Genomic DNA, 23,914 nt, shown 5'->3' on the forward strand with positions numbered 1-23,914 from the left:
TTTTCACATCCAGATGGGGGACCATAGGAGCCAAGACCTACCTTAGGAGCCGAGTTCACTCGCCGGTCCAGCGCGAGATATATACTGTATGTACACACACACACACACACACACACACACACACACACAGCCAATTTGAATAAAATATGCGGGGGGCAGATAAGCCCCGCCCCACATAATCGAACACAAGAGAGATGCACACGCACTGTCCATCAACTTTGGGGTGGGCCTGGCTCCTCAAATATTTTATTGGGGGCCCCTCGAAGGGATCTCGGCCCCTAGATGTTGGCTCCTATGCGCGCGCACACATAGAGGCGCAAAATTCGCTTGCAACACATATACGAGGCAGCCACACCAGGACAAGTCCTCCTAGCTGCTTCCTTTCAGTTGAGAGAGACTCTCATCTCATCCCGTCCCTTGATTCCGCGCTCCACATTTTCGCCACAGCCGCCACCAAATTCACCGCTGCCAACAGCAGCAGCAGCAGCAGCGCCGCCCGTGAGGTCGGCGGCGGCGGCGGCGCGTCGAATGAGAAGTCTGCGCTGAGAGGGAAAGGGCTGGTCAGTGGGCGGGCGACTTGGGCAGGCGCAGTGGGGGGCCCTGCCTAGGGCAGGGGGAGGGGGAGGGCGGGGAGAGGCCGAGCGATTGTCGCCGCCGCCTTTCCCTCCCTCCCTCTTCTCGGAAGGTGGCGGTGGTGGCTGCGCCTGTGGGGAAAGGGAGGGCGGAAAACAACAACACGGCGTTTTGAGAGGGCCGCTGTCCCTGCTGTTGCTGCTAACTGGGCTGCTGGCGCGCCTCAGCGGCTGTAACGAGGCGACCACCGTCGTCACCTCAAGGAGGGGGGTGTTGCGCCCGTCAGTCGCGCGACACCCTCCCTCCGTCTCAAGAACTGTCTCCTTCGCCCCTCCCCCCGGCCTCGGGTTCTTCTCTCTCTCTCTCTCTCTCCTGTGTACGTGAATAAGTGTGCACGCACCCGAAAGCTCATACCAATGACAAACTTAGTTGGTCTCTAAGGTGCTACTGGAAGGATTTTTTTAATATTTTGTTTCGACTACGGCAGACCAACACGGCTACCTACCTGTAACTATCTTTCTCTCCTCAAGTAAAACTTCCTGGCTGGCGGCGTCGCGGGCCCGCCTGAAAGGAAAAGGAAATAAAGGAGCGAGGGAAGGCGGAGGAGAGGAGTCGCCCTGTAATAAGCCAGCGCACACCCTAGAGCGACCCACCTCCCTTCCCGACACCGAACACACAACACCACCACCACCACCTCCACACGGGCGCTTTCCAGTTGTACGTTCCCTTCCCTCAACAGCAGCTGGAGGAGCTGTCAAAACTTCCTCTCAGCTGCCCTCCCCCCCCAGCCCAGCGTCGGCCTCCGCCTCCTCCCCTTCCCCCGGGGGCGGGGGAAGGGCACAGGGCCAACGTCCGATGAAGCGGCGGCGGCGGCTGCCTCCTCCTCGGCAGCAGCAGCAGGAGAGGAGTCGTTGCCTGCGGCCGCCACCCTCACCGGGGCCTTGTGTGAGGAGAGAGCGGGCGTCGTCGCGTGAGGGAGAGATTCTCCTCAGCTGAGGCGGCGGGAGAAGCCGACCTGCCCTGCGCGCGCCGGCGGTTGGTGGCGGTTGGTGTCGTCGTCGTCGTGGGTCGCTTATCCCCTCCTGCGCCGACCTCGCCGGCCCTCCCCTCTGCCCCGCGAGGAAAGGGGTCTCGTTGCTTGTGGGCTGAGGCGGGCCCTCCTCCCTTCGCCCTCCCCATGCCGCTACCTGCGCGCTGGTCCGCGGCGGCTGAGGCCAGCAATGCGAGGCGGAGGTAGGAGAGAGGAGGCGGAGGCGGAGAAGAAGCAGCAGCAGGAGAAGACGACGACGACGACGAAGGGGAACGGCGGCGGCGGCGGCGGGAGCAGGAGGAGCGTCGGGATCGCCGCCCTCCTCCTCCTCACCCCCGTCCCCCAAGCTCCCTCCTCGCCCTCCATGTGCCTCCTCTCCCGTCCTGCTGACTAGAATGTCAACGGAGGAGCAGAGCCCGGCGCCGGCGGCCGAGCAGCCGCGAGAGCCCCCTCCACCGCCGCCGCCGCCACAACTCCCCGAGCCGGGAGCTCTCCCCACGGCGGCGGCGGCCGCCACAGACAAAAGACCTAGGGGCCGGCCTCGCAAAGATGGCGCTTCCCCTTTCCAGAGAGTCAGGAAGAAGTAAGTTCAGTGCGTGTGGGGATGGTGGAGAGGGGGAGAGAGAGAAAGGGAAGGCAGGGCAGGGCAGGAGCGCTGTCAGCTCCAGGAAGGGGCTTCCTTCCCCCCCCCCTCTTTCCTGACCCAGTTGTCATGTCGAGAAGGGCCACCTCTGGCTTCTTTTCCTCCTCCATCCTCTCCCCTTTGCACTTTGCCTCCCCTCCCCTTCCTCGCCTGCTTCTGCCTTTCCTTTTGTTTATACTTTTTTCACTCCTCCCTGCCCCAGTGCCATATTGAGAAAGGCCTTGGCTTACCTTCCTCTCATACCGTACTTCCTTCTTTCTTTTTCTTCCCCAGCCCCCTGTTTTGTCACCCTCCTGCCATTCCCATTATTTTCCTTACTTTTAACTTCTTTTTGTTCTCCTGCCCCAGGCTTGATGCTTAGAATTGCTCTCTTTTTCTTTTCTCTCTCTTCTTTATTATCCTACTCTTTCTGTTTTTAATTTTGTCCTTCCTCTCTTCTTTTGAGAATAGTTGCTCTCACCGGGTCTTTTCTCTTCTAGCTTACTAGACCAACGCTTCTCTTGCCCCCCCCTCTCTCTCACACACAGAGAGAGAGAGAGAGAGAGAGAGAGAGAGAGAGAGAGAGAGCGCAATATAGTGGGATTTGTTTTTCCTTTTGTTTTGCTTTTTAAAACCTGTTTTTAAAAGTCTGGCTTTGCCATAACAGGATTACTTTGGAAAACAAATTTCTTCTTCTCACTCTCGCTGCATACAAGCAGCACTTCTATCAATCTTAGGATGGTGATTGTGTAATGGGAAGCTCCTCCCTAGGAGCTGTCAAAAGCCACAGCCAGGGGTATGTATGCACAACAACAGGAGAGTGGCTGGGGGAAGATTGTGGTGTTTTGGCTTTGTCTCTTGCTACTGCCATCTTTCTGTTTGTTAGCATCCTGTCAGTTAATGTGAAGAAATTAAATTAGTGTCTTGTTTTATGGCTCTGAGTACTTGAGTATTAATGAAAACAAGGAGCATTATGTTGTCCTTTGCTGAATCTGACATTGGAGATGCAGGTAGTTTTGGCTTTCTTTTACATAGAAAGCATCATTCAAAAATTAACATACTTAATTTTGTACTGAGGTTTGGGAGTACTTTGATACTAAGCATCTATGCTCTGTGTAATAATTAATATGGACTCAGATAATGTATATGCTATAATTCTATACTGGTCTTTGAAGCACACAGTTCTTCTGCCTCCAGTTAAATGGAAAAGAAAGTGGGTTATGGGTAGTAGCTAACTTTTAGAATATTACTTTCCATCTCAAAACAAAACAGACACTATGCTTGGCTTTCAACAATTCAGACACTTGATTTAAAATAAAAATCAAAGGGATATGGGAAACCCCACTCATCTGGGCCTTGGCTGGATAATGTATAGCTAAAGTTGACACTGCTGTTTTTATTGCATTTGCTTTATGCTGATACCAACTCGTTCCTCCTTTTTATTTGATTGTTCAATAAAAGCAATCCTTTAAATTTTCAGGCAAAACTCAGAAATGTGATATTTTCATGTGCAGTTGGGAGAGAAAAAATTAAGGAAGTGAGGAGAAACAACTCACCAATTTTTTTTCATCCATGGTGTATCCAGGAGGCATAGTACCACCAGTTATTGAAGACACCTCTATTACCTATTAGCTATACTTAGTATTGTGTAAAAACTAGCATGAAGGCCTTGCCATTAGATGGCTTTCAGAAGTAATAGTGTGCAGCTACAGATAGGTACTTGATCTGTTCTTAATGTTTTTTAAAAAACTAAATTTAAGGTTGTTGTTTTTTTATTGGCCAGGAAGTAAGGTTGAACTGACTAGGTTAACAGAGGCAACATCACGCTAGACAAGACTTTCAAAAAGCATGGGGGAAATGCAGAGAATATTTCACAAAACATACCTGGACTTGTTTTGATTAATGTCTGCAGCTATTTAAGTTATAATTAGAAAAATCTTAATAATTATTCATAAAGGGAACAGTTTATAAGAAGTAAATAAGGAGGCCAGATACAGGATAAAGGAAGTATTTTATTTGGTTGTTTGTATTGTTGTATGTTATGTTCACGTTTAATGAGGGTGGATTTGTGTATTGGGGATGGGGGGTTTGTGTTATGTTGTAAATAAAGGTAAACGTAAAGGGACCCCTGACCATTAGGTCCAGTCGTGACCGACTCTGGGGTTGCGCGCTCATCTCGCATTATTGGCCGAGGGAGCCGGCGTATAGCTTCCAGGTCATGTGGCCAGCATGACAAAGCCGCTTCTGGCAAACCAGAGCAGCACATGGAAACGCCGTTTACCTTCCCGCTGTAGCGGTTCCTATTTATCTACTTGCATTTTGACGTGCTTTCGAACTGCTAGGTTGGCAGGAGCTGGGACCAAGCAACGGGAGCTCACCCCGTCACAGGGATTCGAACCGCCGACCTTCTGATCAGCAAGCCCTAGGCTCAGTGGTTTAACCACAGCGCCACTTGGGTCCTATGTTGTAAATAAAATTCCATAAATATAAAAAATAAAATAGGAAGTAAGGTTGTGATGCAAAAGGGATTTCTATATTTTTCTGTGGTTGCAAAATTGTCTGCGCGTACACTGTGTATAGAAGAGAACATGGGAAGGTGCTGTACTGGGGAATTCTTTTGGCAGGTTTCTGTTTTTGGAGTGCTGCTTTACATTAAAATGTGTATGAAATACACATAAACAAATGGATAACAAGACAAATCCCTGCTTATTTGTGGCTACCATACATTTGTCTGAATTGCATTGCCTTGGGGGAAATTGTGAGCAAGGAGGTTTGGCAGTTTTCAAAGAGAAGTTGTACAGTTGTTCCCCAACCTTAGATATATTTGTTTACTTTTGTTTATTGTACATCTCACACAGAACATACTATGGGGATTCTGTTTGTGGCATACTGCAACACTGAGGGAAGGAGATGGAGTTTAAAGTATGTAGGCACCAAACTATTTTGTGCCATATTGGTCAAACCCAGTATCATGGATTGTTTCTGTAATGGTATGTACAGGTAAATACATCTCATATGGTGGAACACGGATGGAATGTGTTCCTCTCATTTTATAGACAGGCTTCCTTGCTATGCACCAACTGCAGCCACCAGAACACATAAATGACATGGTCCCTACACAATGAACTTAAAATTAAATTTAAAATTATGGAACTCTAGTCTTGATATTCAGGAATGACAGCAGACCAGTCTGAATCTGACAACAAGCCTAGCAGCCTTCTTTCCAGAAGAGGCTGGTGGAAAAAGCTCCTGGTCACTGCTACCAGTTCCAGATGCAGTAGTTGAAGAGAATCCCTAGGCTATAGTGATGATGGGAGGATAAACCCCATCAGTAGCTGGTAAGCATATCCCTCCAGGTTACAAGACTGAGGCAATGATGGTTGGCAGGTCTTGACTGGATTCAACTTCAAAGGCTTTGCCTGCATCCCATTATTGACTAACATGAGATATGAAAAAATAGAGAGTGTGTACATTATGCTTAGGTTATCTCTACTTAGATGTGATTTCCATCATGAATGGGAATCAAATGGAATATATATATTGTAGGAGGATTTCTGAAAACCCCATTCCAAAACCAGTCCCATGTGCTACCTGATAAGCTACTCCACAAATCAGGAACTTCTCAAGAAGCTATGAAATGGCAGTATAAATAAATGTTTAAAAAGGAAAAGTATTGGTAGATGCTTGTACATGGAGCTTGCCGGATCCCCGCCCATGGCTTGTGAAAGCCACATGGGAGAAGCAAGCTGCTTTAATGATCTGTGATCATCAGAGCTTCTAACAGGGACCATACAACAGACCAAAATCCACTATCTTTGGAACCAAGTTAAAGCTTTATTACTGATTTGTAGAAAGTTATTGCCTAGTTTGCAGCCTCTTTCTTTTTAAGAACAATTAATTAGGCCAATTTATAAAGCTATTTTGTTTCTTTACCCATTCCAGTATGCTTTCCAACCTGCTTTGAGAAAATGCTTGTGATCCAAATTTTACAGAGGAAATTGTTGTTGTTGTTTAGTCGTTTAGTCGTGTCCGACTCTTTGTGACCCCATGGACCATAGCACGCCAGGCACTCCTGTCTTGCACTGCCTCCCGCAGTTTGGTCAAACTCATGTTCGTAGCTTCGAGAACACTGTCCAACCATCTTGTCCTCTGTCGTCCCCTTCTCCTAGTGCCCTCAATCTTTCCCAACATCAGGGTCTTTTCCAAGGATTCTTCTCTTCTCATGAGGTGGCCAAAGTATTGGAGCCTCAGCTTCACGATCTGTCCTTCCAGGGAGCACTCAGGGCTGATTTCCTTAAGAATGGATAGGTTTGATCTTCTTGCAGTCCATGGGACTCTCAAGAGTCTCCTCCAGCACCATAATTCAAAAGCATCAATTCTTCGGCAATCAGCCTTCTTTATGGTCCAGCTCTCACTTCCATACATCACTACTGGGAAAACCATAGCTTTAACTATACGGACCTTTGTCGGCAAGGTGATGTCTCTGCTTTTTAAGATGCTGTCTAGGTTTATCATTGCTTTTCTCCCAAGAAGCAGGCGTCTTCTTGGGAGGAAATTATATTCCATAAATCAATTTACATAGCTGTTGTCAGTCATGAGGCACAGGTGATGCAAATGCCAAATGGGATATTGGTGTACAGTACTTCAGTGTTTCTAAAAAATTGTGATACAGTTGCCTATGTGTTGGTAAGCTAATGGTTAAAGGTAAAGGGACCCCTGACCATTAGGTCCAGTCGTGACCGACTCTGGGGTTGCGCGCTCATCTCGCATTATTGGCCAAGGGAGCCGGCGTATAGCTTCCAGGTCATGTGGCCAGCATGACAAAGCCGCTTCTGGCAAACCAGAGCAGCACATGGAAACGCCGTTTACCTTCCCGCTGTAGCGGTTCCTATTTATCTACTTGCATTTTGACGTGCTTTCGAACTGCTAGGTTGGCAGGAGCTGGGACCAAGCAACGGGAGCTCACCCCGTCACAGGGATTCGAACCGTCGACCTTCTGATCAGCAAGCCCTAGGCTCAGTGGTTTAACCACAGCGCCACCTGGGTCCCTAAGCTGATGGTTAGAACACTGCAATGCAGTCAGTGTGGGGCTAACCTTGGGGTTGGTCTGGAAGCTGCAGCTGGTGCAGAGCATGATGGCTAGGTTTCTTGTGGGGGCAAACCATCACACTAGCATGTAACACTCTGCTTACAGAATTTGCACAGGCTGCCAGGCTGCTACTAGGCCAAGTTCAAGGTGTTGGTGCTAATATATAAGGCTGTGTATAACTCAGGACTAGCTTATTTGAGAGACTGCCTTTTCCTTTATAGACCCAGTAGATCTCTGCAGTATGCAGGAAAGTTTTTCCTGCAAGTTACAAAGATGTCAGAAGTCTGCTCTGCAGTAAAGAAGCAGAGCTTTCAGTGTGGATGCCCCTGTTTTGCATTATTGTTGAGATATGGCAGGTGTCCACTATCTGCACTTTCCATAAACAATTGAATACTTTTTTGTTCAGACAGGCTTTCCCAGTTAGATAATTTGGTCTTCGCTTGTGACTGCCTATTTTGTAGGTTTTTTGGTGTGTTTTTTACGTTTTTGTTGTACATTGCCTTGAGACAATTGTATCAAAAGCAATTTATAAATTGATGGTTATGGTAATATGCTCTCAGTAGAATTAGGATAGGAGTTTTAGTTTCAATTGTAATAAAACATTTAAAAAACAACAACATAGACTTAACATCATCATATTTTTGAATGACAGCTCTCAAAGTGAAGCTAACCAGCAAAGCTGAAATGTTAGTATTATACAGTACCTTTTTATTTTGGCTGTGTGACAAAAATGCAGAATAAGTAACATAACCACTTAAATGATGTTTCTATTACCAAAGTTTTAATATTACTACAGTCATACCTTGGTTTAAGTGCGCTTCAGTTTGAGTACTTTCAGTTTAAGTACTCCGCTTACCCATCTGGAACGGATTAATCCACTTTCCATTACTTTCAATGGGAAGGTTCGCTTCAGGTTAAGTACGCTTCAGGTTAAGTACAGACTTCTGGAACCAATTGTGTACTTAAACTGAGGTGCCACTGTGTCCTGAAATGAATTTAGAAAAGTGATCCTTGCAAGCATGTTCTGGGTACTTCTGAAATACCTACAAGACTTTATACTAATATTTTATAGTAACCAATATAAGCAATAATTATGATTATTAATTCAAAGTGTCATAGGTCACATGAAGGCAAGAACATTTAAAATAATTAAGTGGGGTAGCATGTTGTTTGGTGCTTAAAAAATAATGGTAGCTAGATCTTCTTACTATAAATGTTGTGTCATACAGTATTTGCATCATATTCAAGTTCCAGAAGGTACAGGAAAAACTCACTGTAAGGATATTTCCCTTTCAAAACAGATTTCTACATAAAGTATCATTTTCCTTTTTTCTAGTGGAATTATGCTTAATGCAGATGTCTAGCATGTCAATAAGATTGCTTTGTGTATTCTGTTATAGAGAGTAGTCAGTCATAGTGGTAATATAAACAAAACCATTATTGTAATAGCTGAACATACCCTGTTTCTCCTATTTTAAGACGTAGTCATAAAATAAGCCATAGCAGGATTTTAAAGCATTCAAGGAATATAAGCCATACCCGAAAATAAGACATAGTGATAGGTGCAGCAGCAATGTCGGCCGCAGCAGGAGGAAGGAAAAAAATAAGACATCCCCTGAAAATAAGCCATAGTGTTTTTTTTGAGGAAAAATAAATATAAGACGGTGTCTTATTTTCGGAGAAACACGGTATGTGTGTGCAACTAAGGTCTCAGCAAGCCTGCCTTTTGAATGTTGGCTGGTATGTCATTGAGAATGCATATGCAACACCTTTTTAGCCTGTTACCAATATAGCTATTCACATTTCTCATATTGTGAAGTGAATGTAAAAATGGACCTCTTGTAGGATGAAAGCAGTTGCTTTAATTTATCCAGAGAGTCTAGAAGTAGTTGAAGTGTCTTGTGAATGAAATGTGGTGCCTTTAACTGGCATGGCATTGCCCTTTATCAGCAGAAGACATTCTATCAAAAGAAACTGTTAATAGCTGCAATCCAACCAAGAGTTAGGCATATAACTAAATAGCTTCTTTCAATAAACCAAAAATTGTATACTCATTTGGATTAATTTTGTTTCGGGGGTGGGGACAACATGCATTTTTCTATTAACTGCAAATCTTATACATGTTTGCCCAGAAATGTCACTGATTCAATTGGCCTTGCTCTATAGTAAGTGTGTTTAGGTATGTAACCTAAGAATCTCAACATGATTATTAGTAATAATGATGCTGTGATTGTTAATAATTATTTATGCATTTCCCATTCTTACTGAAACTTAACCCGAATGGGAGTACAATTTCCAATCAACTGAAAGAAAAACTCTGACACATGAGCCCTTATTAAGATTAGTATAAATATTTGCTATTAAAGAATGATGGGATAAACTATTCTGCTATTACATAATAACAATTAGAAATTTCCATATCAAGTCATGAAAATGCACCCTTTTATTAGAATAAGTTGAAATGCTGCTTGCATCCCCCCACTTGAAATTATAGAGGTAAAATCACATAGACTTTATTTTATGAATACAATATATAGTGTTGGTATATACACCAATCCTCTCCTTAAAGTTTAACTTGTTATCATTAAAAAATTTACTTGCTCATTCACCCCAAAGCCATAAACAAGTCTATCAGATACCCTACACTACCGTGTTTCCCCCTTTTTAAGGCGTAGTCATAAAATAAGCCATAGCAGCATTTCTAAGCATTTGAGAAATATAAACCGTACCCCGAAAATAAGCCATAGTGATAGGCGCTGTGTGGAAGAGAGCACTGAGCTCCCCGAGTCAGCAGCAGCAACGCCGGCCGCAGCAGTGTTTGCTGAGTCCTTTCTTGCTTTTGGGACTTGGTTACTGTGCTGGCTTGGGATGGTGTGTGTGCAATTGCTGTTGCTGCTTCGTGTTTTTCAGCTGGATTCTCTGGGTTCTAAGCACTTTCCCCCGTTTGTTTGCGAAGCAGCACTCGGCTGCAGCCCCTGCCTCTCCCGGCGGCTGCATCGATCCCCAGGAGGCTGCATTTGATCGCTATCTCCTTTTCTATTTCTTTTGTCTTTGAGCACCCGGCCCCGCCCCCTCTCCCCTTCGTGGAATGAAGAACGGAGTTTTAGCAGCATTTCCTCATTATAAAAAAAAGGTCAGGAACTTTTACTTTAACCTCAAAAATGGGATATTTCCTCTCTCTAAAAACAACTCTGACCTGAACACCAATAAAACGGGGGTAGATCACCTCCAGTTTATAAATCCGCAAGTAGATCGCAGTCTCCTGGAAGTTGGGCTCTATACTTTGGCTGATTGCAAGCCTTTGCATCTTTAAAAAACAAAAACCATGCGCTTCTCAGTCTTAATTTTCCTTTAATTCATCCCCCTATACCCTCCTCCAACCATTGCCTCCTTCCATTCCTTACCCCCCTCCCTCTCTCCCCACTTCCCTCACTCCTGTGCGATCTCATTTAGTCATATACTTGCTTTTTCTGTTGTGTTGTCTATTTTATATTTAATATTATTACCCTTTATGATGTTTTTTTTTCCTTGCGATAATTATTTATTTTTTATCTTTAACTAACTTTCCTTTCCATATTTTTCCATATATAACTCAACACTTTCCCATTCCTTCTTAACTCTTTGGATAGAGTGCCCCCCCCCATTATTGTTGTTAATTTTACAATTCCTGGATTTTTTATGGAACCGAACAGCTTGGGTGCTTCAGAATGTGCCTTCTGTTGCTACAGGGCTATGGGGCTTCACTATTTGACCCCCCCCCCCAGGTTGGGATTTTTAAAGTAGTTCTGTGGGTCCCAGGGTGCAGAATCACCCCCGATCCTTTCCTTTGTCTAAACAGACCTCTTCCCCCCTGACTTTGGAAGGCTGTGCTTCAAGGGTGATACCAGGGGTTTTTTAAGACCTGCGCCTCTTAAGGATTGTTACGGTCCATAACTTCCATTGCTTTCTACAGGGTTGGGGGTTTAAAGCACTGCCACCCCCACCCCACCCTGCAGGCGCTCGGAACTGGCAGCGCCAACAACGCGCCCAGCAGCGCGCAGAAGAGAGCACCGAGCGTCCTGAGCCAGTGGGTCCCAGTTGTACCAGCACTTTTTTTAAAAAAAGACACCCCCTGAAAATAAGCCACTGTGTGTTTTTTTGAGGGAAAAAAGTTATAAGACGGTGTCTTAAAAAAGGGGAAACACGGTAGGATAGAACCCCCTTATGTTAACATCTGCATCTCACAATGGCAAGGTGTATTCTACCCGAAGAAGCTTCTAAGTTTAGAATGAAGGCAGCAGATGGTGATGAGATGGGTGTAGCAAAACTAACAATGAGACAGCTGTGAACAGTACAATGAGTTACTGGGCATAGCATGTCAGGTGCTTAAGCATTAGTTCTTTTGTAGGCATTGCATCTTGGATTCTTAACAAGATATTTCTTGAGTGGTTGTGTAGTTGAATAGTTGTGTAGATTTCCTCTCTCCCTCTAGAAATGTATTCAATGCTTAGGAAAGGCTTGAGTCTAGAAATATGGTCCATGTAGCATAGGGACCATGTAGCATGGTCCATAGGGAGAAAAACCTAAAGGAATTAGTAGATGATGAGGTGAAGATGTTATCCTTTCTCCTAGGCTTTTAAGTGTATTTAATATCTATCTATCATCTATCTATCTTTTAATATGCTCTTTCTGTTTTTGCAAATAACCCAGGAAGCACGGCTGAAAGGCAGCATGTAAATCTTTAAAATTAATAAGGCTTTAAAGCTTTGTTTTTTCTTTAATGCAATGCTCCTGTTGCCCATTTCTGGGCCACACTGAGCTAAACCAGTAGCAAAGCACAAAATTTTAATTATTGTAAAAATATTTATAGGGCGCCTTTCGTTCTGTCCCTAAGACTTATTAATCTTTCTGACCTTAAAGGCAGGACAAAAAAGCAGCACCCACAATATCAGTTTCAAAACACAGGACATCCTTCAAATAACCAGACATCAAACCATTTATGGCTTTAATAAGCATGCCCAGGTATTTAAACAAGGCCCAGAAATGCACCAGCAGCCAGTAAAACTAGCACAGAATTGGTGTGATATAGTCATATCACCTAACCCCAAAGAACACTCAAATGGCCATGTTTTATACTAGCTGAATTTGCTGGGTCATTTTCTAAGGCAGCTCTGTGGTAGAGCACATTGCATTCTAGTCCAGTCCGGGAGCGAGTGGCGCTGTGGTCTAAACCACTGAGCCTCTTGGGGCTACTGATTGGAAGGTCGGCGGTTCGAATCCGCACAACAGGGTGAGCTCCCGTTGCTATGTCCCAGCTTCTGCCAACCTAGCAGTTCAAAAGCACACCAGCACAAGTAGATAAATAGGTATCGCTGTGGCTGAAAGGTAAATGGCGTTTCCGTGCACTCTGGTTTCTGTCGCAGTGTTCCACTGCACCAGAAGCAGTTTAGTCATGACCTGGAAAGCTGTCTGTGGACAAATGCCGGCTCCCTTGGCCTGAAGCGAGATGAGCACTGCAACCCCATAGTTGCCTTTGACTGGACTTAATCATCCAGGAGTTCTTTACCTTTACCTTTTTAAAAATTCTAGTCCAGATACAAACACATACATAACTCTACATTGACCCACTTTCTTTAGGTAAGTCAGATCCACAGTAGACTAACAGCCTAAATTCACAAAAGGCAGGGCTGGCTACCATTAGCACCTCTACTTATGTAGATAGTGCTGAGTCCAGAAGAACCCCCAAAACCTCGAAACTGTTCCTTTGGCGGAAATGCAACTCAATTCAAAATTTGCTGTACCCATAGCATATCTGGATTATGTTTCAGCTTGTTCACCTTCATCTATCCCCAAATTGCCTCCAAAATTCAAGAATTCCACAACAACCCTGGGATTTATAGGTGGAAAACAAATAGCTGTATTTTATCAGCATACTGATGACATTGACGCCCCAACATCTGGATGACTTCCCCAGCAGTTTCATGTAGATATTAAACTATGTGGACAAGGTGGAACCCAGTAGCACCCCGTATGCCAAAGGCTCTGGGGCAGAAATCCCCCAGCACCGCCTTCTGAGACCAACCCTTCATGGAAAAACTGGAGTCACTGCAGTGCTATGCTTCCTCAGGAGGGATGGTGGACAAATTAATTTGCTCCATATCTGGGAACAAATTGATTTGCTATGAACCTTTTAGACCGTTGTGCACATTAGAAATCATTTAGTTTGTACCTCTTCAATCTGCTACCTACAGTTCAATAAAGTGGTCTGAGGGCAGCTCTTAAACTTTACCCCTTTCTTAATACCTTGTTCTCTAGCAGCACATTGATATTAGAGTAGAAGGAAACAGACTTGGGGGGGGGGGGAAGCAAATGCCAAAAGGGAACGGAAGATAAATATTCATCCAACCATTCCAACTCCGAAAGTGGGTGATGGTACTGAAAGCAGTTGAGAAATCCAGGAAAACGAATAGGATTGCACTACTCCATCCATTCTCTGAAGTATGCCAGAGCAATAAAGGTTGTTTCCATCCCAAAATTTTCATTCTAAAACAGGATTGGAATGAATTCAAATAATCAGTTTCCTTGAAGCTACAATGATTTTTTTAAAGCAATCAGTCATGAATCAGACTTGTTTATGTTTTGTAACTTCTTTTAAGGTATTACCTTCTACAACCAATCATGTAAAATATTAATATATATAATTTTGATACAATACTAAATGAATAATGAAAAAACAATGGAAGTTCTCCATAAAAGTGGAATTTCCCCCTCTCCTCTTTAACCGTTCCAGTACATTTTTGTGTACTTCTGCTTTCTTAGAGGTGTCCTTTGTTGGCTTTTCTGCAATCCACCCAACCACTTTTTATTTGATTTTTATATGTGTAATTTGGATTGCAATTTCTCAGTAAAATACAGTGTTTTCTGCACTAAAAAGCATGCAGTGACCATATATAATCCAGATACTAGGTGATGTGAAAACACTAAGCCAGGTATAAATAACTTGGTGGTGGGGTTAATGACTTTTCATAAGGAAAAGAGAAAGTGAGAGCAACACTGGTCGATGAGGATGTCACTAAAAGGTTTACCGGTAATTACATGGAATCCAGAAGACTGGATCTAGAAGACATCTAGGAAGAAGAGGCAATATAATTATACATTACATAATTGTGTGGGATCAAAACACAATTTACATAAGCTTTGGGCCCTGATTTAAAGGACTCGATAAACTTGGTAATGCTTCTGTAGCCGCCCCCCGCCTTACAAACTACCTTCAAAACTTTGGGCATCTTAGGAAGCATCTTCACATGCTGTGAGAAAAGTTGGTTTGTGAGGTGGAAAAATTAAAAGTTCCATTGTATGTATACAAAACCTTATATATGCCTGAAGGGATTCATGAACCTGGTTGTGAATGTGGTATTTTTCCAATGAGGTGTAGAAGCATGGAAGTCTGCTTCTATATGTACTTCCTTTAGCTGGGTCAAGGGATCTATGTGTTTCACTGTACACTGAAAAGAGGTTGGTTTGGCATATCTTTAACATAGATTCTGACTTGTTTGCCTTTAGTTCAGATTTCTTATTTTTGCCTGTAACTTTGGAGGTTGGTATATTTCTGAGTATCTGCTATGATGGGTTTATTATTTTTTGTGTTACTATAGAAGAGAACTGGCTAACTTCCAAGTTGTAATTATGAAAATAACATATTATGTTACTTCTGAATATTATAAACTTGTTTTCCTGGGACTTTCATAGTAAAGGGAAGCACATTTTGGTCTCTGTCACTGACCAGAGGATCAGGGGCTACTGGAATGTTGCATCCCATGCCTCCTAGTAACAGCTTCATGACGGAGAAAGACTAGCCTGGTCTCATTCATTAGCCAGAGAAGCAGCTGCTGCAGGTAATTTGCTTCCCTTCCCATGTCAGAAAGAACACTCTTCTCGAACAGTTGCCCTGGGGTCACAGAAGCATAGAGGGAGAACATTCTGACCCCATCCTTGGCCAAGGAGCAACAGCCACTAGTTCACATGAGAACAACAGCAAGGGAAGATCAGCTTGGCCTGAACTGGATATAAACGCCTGCTTATACCTCAGTAACATCATCTGGCTGTAAACTGATCACCCCTTTCCTTCCACTACCCTTCCTTTGCCCACCTTGTCTTCTTAGATCTTCCCATCATGCTTACAAACTGACTCTCATTTTTTAAACTTGATATGAGCGACTTTGGGGGATAATAATTGACTGAAAAACATGATAAAAGAATAGCTTGACACACACCCTGAGCTCTCCTTTTAAAGTGCAGAGTAGGCACAGTCATTTGTGCAGGTCCTGTCCAAAGTTATGGGACTGAGCAAGCAAGTGGGCACTCCTGTAAGTAGGCTGAGTCTGCTCATATTGCCACAACTGATGTCACATCCTTGAGGCTGGAGGTCAGGGTGATAGTGCCAGCTCACTGTTGTACCTAGACTCAAGGTGCCTCCCCATGGCAGGGATCACTCTGCTAGTTGGAGGTGGGACACTTACCACTCCATCTGAACTTGGGATGTCCACTGTTGCTGAGGCAGGCCTTTTTCCTGACAATTCACTTGGTCACTCCCTAGCAACTAGATCAGTACCCCCCAATCCACAGGATCCTTCTCCAGGATTGGTTTCCAGACTCACATCACGTTCCTCTTCCCCCCTCTGCCAAGAAGTCTTTGTGGGGCTCATGACAATTGTTTCTTTATGAGAGTGAGCAAACTACACCACCTTGAAAGTGAGCCTGTTCTATATTAAAGTCCTTGGACTCCAAGAAATGTTTATTATCTATCAGCTGATGGCAGATATTCACCTCCTTTGACAGGATAGTTGAGTGGGTGAACCCTGTGCATTTAATCTTGGATGAAACTGATTATCTTGGCCCATTTCATTCTAGTTTCAGCCTGATCTTGGCATGGAAATGGGTTTCATTGCCCTGATGGATTACCATGACGGATGGGAGATTTAGAATGAGATGTCAGTGTACTTTATGCTGATGCCATCCAGAGCTGCTGCTTTTCAACCCCTAACCATTGCTTGGAATCATGAATTGTCGTCTTCTTCTTCTTCTTCTTCTTCTTCTTCTTCTTCTTCTTCTTCTTCTTCTTCTTCTTCTTCTTCTTCTGCGATCACTTGTAGCCGAGTAAGAATGTCTTCCATAAACACGGTTTTAACAATGAGTCCGTAAGTGACTGTGGAGGCCAATTCTTGATCCACACGTCCTTCCACAGTGGGGACATTGGTTTCCAGGAGGGAGTTGATCACAGTGTGGATTTGCCAAGCATGCCTTCCTCTTAGCACGTTTCTCCCTTGCGTCCTGAGTTCCAGTGTCTTCAAAGCCCATGACACCTTTGGTAAAAGCTGTTCTCCAACTGGAGCGCTCGCAGGCCAGTGTTTCCCAGTTGTCAGTGTTTATACTACAATTTTTTAGATTTGCCTTGAGACAGTCTTTAAACCTCTTTTGTTGGCCATCAGCATGATGCTTTCCATTTTTAAGGTTACTGTAACTTCCGTCATAGAGCTTCAGTATGCTGATGACAAGGTAGTGTGTGCACACTCAGAGGATGATCTCCAAACCATCCTAAATATCTTTGCAAAAGCTTACGAACAGCTTGGCCTATCACTCAACATCCAAAAAAACCATACTGCACCAACAAGTACAAAATAACCCATCTACAGCGCCACAAATCCAACTCAATGGTATAACATTGGAAAATGTTGATCACTTCTCCCACCTAGGCAGTTATCTTTCCACAAGGGCTAACATTGTTGCCGAAATCCAGCATCGCCTGAGCTCTGTGAGTGCGGCTTTCTCCAGATTGAAGTGCAGAGTGTTTGAGGACCGGGACATTCGCAGGGAAACCAAAATGCTTGTTTACAAAGCTATTGTATTACCAACCTTACTGTATGCTTGTGAAACATGGACCACTTATAAACGCCATCTCCAACTCCTCGAAAGATTCCATCAATGGTGTCTCCCAAAATTTTTACACATCACTTGGGAAGACAGGCAAACTAATATCAGTGTACTGGAAGAAGCAAAGATCACCAGTGTTGAAGCAATGATTCTTCAACATCAACTTCTTTCTACTGGTCATGTTGTGCAGATGCCTGATGATCGTCTTTCAAAGCAACTACTCATGAATGGATGAGGGCCGATACAATAATATTCAATCCAGATAAGATGGAGGTTTTGTTGGTAGATGGCTCATCTACCAACTCATCTCCTCCTCGCTGCCAGGGACCTCCCCACAGCCTACTCATTCAAAGCTGAAATCCTAAACCTGGCCTTTGCTTCTGCCTACTTTCACCCTGCACAGAAGGGCCCCCTCTCACCCTTGCTTGGCAGTCTTGCCCCCTGATGGTTTCCTTGATGGGCCATCACTGGCCTTTGTTCTCTGCTAGTGGCCCATCCAGCTGGCTCTGTGGAGCTCCCTGGTCATATTAGCATAACTGGGGCTGGCAAAGTTTAATAATACCTTGACTAACTTTAATTTTTACTAAATCCAGGAATCATGGGCAATCTGCCCCTCCCCCAACATCTAACATTATGCTATTTTTTCCTTATGAGAAAGGTGGCATACATAGGAAATGTTTTCCTATTCAGCATATTTTGTTCAAAACTAATATAGATTTCATTCTATAAATATTCTGTAATATAGAAGAAGCAATTTAAACTACAATTTATTTTTTTAAAGTAAACTGACATGAAGTATCCCATTAAAAATCTACAGTGTACATAGTAATACCTCTGAAAAGATGACAGATACTCAACACATTTGTACTTCTGGGGTAAGGTACCCCAGCCTCTTTATCTCATAGCTATTGTGAGTTATATATGTGTTTAAACTCCAGCTGACCAGCAAGCTCTTTCCCTAAGGAGTGCCATGATGTCATATTTTATGACATCATGACATGTTAGAAGGAGCTTGGAAAAAATATTGTCCTGTTAATCAAAGACTTAGGTTTTTACACACAATGCATTTTTTTTAATCCTTCGCCCCAACATTCCTGATCTTCATACCTTTTTATATGTGAACTACCTGGCCCGGCCACATGTTGCTGTGGGTTTTTGTGTTAAGTGGACCTTTTTTCTGTTAAATGGACCTTCAGAGTCCCCTCACCTGCCCTGTCCCTACCCTGACTCCCCCACTGTAAGTTTCAAAACCTTAAGTTTCAAAAACTCCCCCACCCACGTGTGTTCCTGAAAATGTCCCCACCGCCCACTGCGTTGGCTGACTCAGGGTCCTACCTCCCCCCCCATGGCTATGGGGTTTTCCCCTCCCTTTGTTGTGCCTCATCCCTGTGACCCCCCCCCCATTGTGAAAGCCCCATATTCTGTTTGTTTTTGCCTGTGGCCTACTGGATGGTGCGGCCTACTCAGTTTTCACTGCTTGGCAATGCTGCGGCCTATTGAAAAAGATGGGCCTTGTTGCTGCCAAAGGACTGTTTTCAGGACTGTGGAATTTTGTGATGCCATCTGGCGGCGCACCCTCGGAGGCGGCAGGGTGCAATCTGCCTTTCTATTGGATGCTGCTGGAGTTTTCAGAGCTTCTGGTGGTGACGTCTAATTTGGGCGCCACTTTTTTGTGTTTAATCATTATAGCATCAGATGAAATATGCATGCACACAAAAGCTCATACCAAAATAAAAACTTAGTTGGTCTTTAAGGTTAAAATAAAAACTTAGTTGGTCTTCAAGGTGCTACTGAAGGAATTTTTTAAGTTGGTATATCAATTACATATGCATTCTGATTCTAAGTACAGTACAGTATTCCTGTTTCTTTCAAAGTAAGGCCCACAGGTTTTTGAGTTTTAAAATTACAATCATAAGAGTTCCAAATCGATGAGCATAAGATTACAGCCTTGTCTTTTTAACCAAACAGAAAATTTTGCATTATTGGGGAAAGTCTGAAGTAGCTTAAGTTTAATAAAAACTATTCTTGTTTTAAAAACCATGTGAATTTTAGCCTAAAAATAGGTTTCAATTTAATTTTGACATGAAGATAACTGTGGATTTTATAATAAACTAAATAGTAATATCAAGCTTATTTAATTTTGCACAAGTAAACATTGCTTGAAACATACTCCAGTCCAGAAAGACTGGAGTCCAGTGTCCTCCTTGGTTTAAGACCTTGTTGACGGATAGGTTAGTTTTGAAGGATAACTGGGTGAGTTTGTGATATTTTTAGAGGACAAGCTCAGGAATAAAAGCTCAAGTGAAATAAAAGTTACATAACACTTCCTTTGTTTCTGTTCACTTGAACTGTATTTTTGGCAGAAGCTAGTTGAGGGACTGGAAAGGGGACAGAGAAGGAAATGGTACCAGTGTGTTGAGAGTAAGTTGAATGAAAACTCTAGTTTAAAATCGTACTGTAAGGTTAACACACATACATTGGAGGTTCTTTAGCAAGAGAAAACAAGGCCTCTGTTTCCCTGATTATGGAACTATTCACAGGGGAGGCAGTCTGAAGCCCCTAACAGCCTGAGATGACAGGTTTCCTCCCTGCTTTCAGACTATCCACAGGCTTTTGGATATGCAACTCTTAATGCAAATATGAATGTGAGTTCCGTCAGACCATGAAACCTTCACCTTGATTTTGTCCAACATTTCTCCCCTGTTGTGCCGGCAGAGAGCTTATTGGAGACTGAGGGTTATTGTGCTTGAGTAAATATAAGTTTGTCAGTACATTGTTAGCTGGTCAGGAAAGAGTTAAGTCAGAGGCTGCTTTCCTAGTGAGTGTGTCCGGGGCTTGTCGTTCCGGATCCTTTGTGAGAGAAATCCAGTCCGCACATTTGTGGCGCTCGGAATAGTCGGATCTACTTTCTCCAGCCCTGCTTTTTCTTCTTCATTCCTCCCCTCCCCTTCTCCTCCTCCTCCTCTTCCTCCGGCGGCTCTAGTGTTGGATGGGGGACTCCTTAAGGGGTGAAGTTCCGCGGCGTTTTGGGGGGTTCGGATTATAACATTTGTGAGCAGTGCCCGCAGTGGGGGTGAGGGCAGGACTCGCCTTGGGGAGCGCCTGCCAGTTGTCTTCGCCAAGGCTGCTAGGGAAGCAGCTTGGGAAGTGAAGTGCTGTTTGATTTGGGAGAGTAATATGGCTGATCTAAGGGAGTGCTGAACAATTTGTCTCTTTCCACGCGACACTGGGCTTGGATTCTAACATGTAAATAACTTCTTCCTTCGGGTAATCGGCTTGGGGCACCGATGCCTGCTCCTTCATCCTTCCTACGGGTTTTGTGAAAGGTTACGCGGTTGTGGATGACGTTGTGCAGAAAAAATTGAACGGTGGTAAGTACCCTGCCGTCAACTTCTTTGTATTAAAGGGCAAAATATGACAGGAGCCCTGGAGGTATATATGGCAGACAGGCTATTTTACAGTTCTGTGAAGATGGATGGTGGGTTGCAATAACGATGGATAGTAGTACCCGAGGCTACCGTGCAGGAAAGTTATCCGAAATGGCTTAAGTTGACACTTGAGATATTTAGGAACAGTTTGTTATCTTTGCTTGTCAGGAAAACGTTTATATCCATGTGTGTTGAATATTCATAATAACAAGCACAACACTCTACAATCAAGTGAAAAATCCAGCTCTGACGTAGCAACTAATTTATAGCTAAAATGCATTTGTTCAGATATCATAAATATACTTATTTCAAATGACATATGTGACTTTTGTCTCTACTTGAATGCTTCATTTTTCTTTGCTTGAATAGCATATAGTAGAGAATATGATTTATAGGTTTAGTAACGTCGCTAGAGAATCTCTTTATTTTTGCAGATAATTTAAAGAATCAATGTAAATACAGAACTTCAATAGAATGTTTAATATAACAATTCCTGCCTCTAATGAAATATCTTTAAAGAGTGTTTTCTGGAACATTGTAAATTAAACATAGTATCCAAACATTTTCAAATTATGTTTGGTTTTCTACAAGGAAGAGGTCATAAGTGAAAGAATAGGTTATGTAACTAGGTTTTTTTTCAGTGAACTTGATACACAGTATAAGGAGTTCTCTACATATAAGGCCTATAGGGTTATTTCCTTAGTATCTCTGAATATCTATAAAGTTTTTTAAAAGTATCAAGTGCTAGATATACATTATGACACACCTATCCTATCATAAAATTGGAGTGTTTAATTTTATTTGATTTCTGAATTTTTAACAATAGCAGAATTGCATTATACTTCAAAATATGAGCACTTTATACACGTTATTAGACTTTTGCCTGCTTGAAAATATAATGAGGCAGGCAGGTCTGTCTTGGTTTCACAAAACTATTGCTACTATCATAGAATTGTATGAAAAGTTCTAGTTAATTTTTTTTTAATGCCTAAACAAAAATCCTAACTATAACTATCCTAATAGTATGCTGAGAGTATACAAGCACTGCTGGTACTATTTTAATGCACAATAGGAGAATCCCTGTAGTACAATGCCTTGTAGTTGAAAATATTTTTAGCTGTGATACTTTCAAGACAAATACAGGGTAAGGACAAGCTACTGTTCTGTCAGCAGTGCAATGCAGCTGCATTCATGCTAAGCCATTCATTAATGTCTCTTTAAAGAGCACTATACAATAATTTCTTAATGTTATGAAAGCAGTTGCTCCATACCCCTTGAATACAGCTGCCTCAGACACTACTTGTGCTGATGTATCACAGAGCAGGGACTCTTTACTATACTGGATTTTTTATACATATGAATAATACTTAGTTTCAAAATACTTTTTTGTTTTAAACCTATTATGCTTAGATGTGCTAGTTTCATCATTTCAGATTGTAGTGACTGACCAATTTTTTTGATTCTGCATCTGGACAATGTAATCTCAAATCCTAGAATAAAGAAAAATGTAGTTTATGTGTAGTTTCTTTTTGTTTTGTTTCTTTGGCATGTTATATTACACTAGTTTAATCATTTTTATTTTCTTTTTTTTCTCATTTCAACCTGGAAACGGGCATAGTTATTCTTGTTGTTCACCACATTTAGCACAAGCAACAATGTATTTAAAAGTAAAGTACATTACCATATATAGAATATATTTCATTCCTTTCCCTGCCCTCCCCCAATGAGTAATGTTTCTAATCAGACTCTGTAGGGACTGAGTAAAACAGCTCTTTACCAGCACTGTTCTATTCATATTTATTTGGAAGTAAGTCCCACTGTGCTTACTTCCTGGTAAGTTGGTAATGCTTCTGTTTAGTTCAATGGTACAGTACTTGCTTTTGAGTAGATATGGCTTGGCTTGTGCTGTAAGATATCCTGTGATTGTGAAAGCTAGCCAGCTCTAAAACAAATGAGCTTGAAGTGATATTTCTGCTCTCTCTTTTCCTTTCCCTTGTCAGTTTTTTGTTCTGTTAAAAGCAGTGCTTTTTTTCTTTAAAAATGTTTAGGGCCACTCTCATTTTCCTACTCATTGAAATACTACCCCTCAATGAGGCCAAACTTAGATTCACAAAATGTTTAGGGGTATGCGTACCCCTGTGTCCCCCCCCAGGAAAAAAAGCACTGGTTGGAAGTATGATTTGTCTTGTTACTCTGAGGAATTCCCATATCTGTGGGTGGGTGATGCTTACAACTTGAACTAGAAGCAAACTACAGTAATGACTTACTGTAGTTTGTTTCTAGTTCAAGTTGTAAACATCACCCACCCACAGACGAGTCTCTCAGGGCTACTTCCAACCACTTCCACTTTTGAGGCCACTAGCCATAATGAAACGAAAGATGCAGCACCCAAAAACAAAATAAGGCATAAAAAGTAGACTGAGACATAATTTGAATTTTGAAACTTATCTAACAAACACTTTCTAGCCATTTCAAGCTGAAAGTGTGAGGCCTCAAGCCAAATGGTCCCCCTGGCCCCCCTCTGATTGATTCTGCACACACGTGTGTTAATAAGAACATAACGAGCCTTACTGGATCAGGCTAATGGCACAAAAACAATGCAACATAGATAGATAGATAGATAGATAGATAGATAGATAGATAGATAGATAGATAGACAGACAGGAATTCAGAAGTAGCAGGTTCAGACCTTATGGATCAGGGAAAGCCAGGGCAAAAATATGTATCTTCACAAGATGCCTGATGCTAATAGATGGTGCTTTACATATGGGAAGCAGAAGGGCATTTTTTGTATTGCAGGGAAACCATCCAGTTATATTCTATAGGGTATGGTACCACAAATAAAATTTCCCTAAAGATCTAAGTGACTGTTCATAATGTAGCTTATCTGCAGCCTCATACTTGGCATTGCTTGGGATTTCTAAAACCAAAAAATCAGTGCAGTCTTGAAAGGTTCAACTCCCCCTCTTGAATCAATATCACGTCCAGTTGTATCCAAATATAGTCTAAAGCCTCTTATTTGATCTCAGGAACCACCATGCAAAATTTGGTTACAATATCTTAAGAACTTTCCAAATGCATAATAAACAAACAGTTTTCTAAAATATAGAAAGAAATACATTTGTAGCAGGCTGTATACAGCACAGCAGACAAGGCCTTTTTAATGTGAACTCAATTGGAGATGGGTGCAGGTTTACAGATGATTGTTGAGGCATCAAACAAGGAAGGGGGAAGGGAATGGAAAGACTTGCATCCAAAGGGCT

General features: G+C 42.8%; 1 protein-coding gene across 12 annotated transcripts in view; it reads left to right on the forward strand.

Annotated features, from left to right (window-relative positions):
• Positions 1–1,245: 1,245 nt before the first annotated feature.
• Positions 1,246–23,914, forward strand: part of KMT2C (lysine methyltransferase 2C) — a 175,521-nt gene continuing 152,852 nt past the window's right edge. For 10 of the 12 annotated variants that reach the window (XM_035129359.3, XM_035129372.3, XM_060280917.2 and 7 more), the window contains exon 1: positions 1,246–2,186. In XM_035129359.3, the coding sequence (XP_034985250.3) occupies positions 1,999–2,186 (188 nt within the window). In that variant the 5' untranslated portion in view covers positions 1,246–1,998. Of the gene's footprint in view, positions 2,187–20,142; positions 20,595–23,914 lie in introns of those variants that run through there. The other 2 variants (XM_060280921.2, XM_088653452.1) reach the window with 1 other exon arrangement.

Source organism: Zootoca vivipara, chromosome 11 (assembly GCF_965207765.1).
Source record: "Zootoca vivipara chromosome 11, rZooViv2.hap1.1, whole genome shotgun sequence".
Taxonomy (NCBI): Eukaryota; Metazoa; Chordata; class Lepidosauria; order Squamata; family Lacertidae; genus Zootoca; species Zootoca vivipara.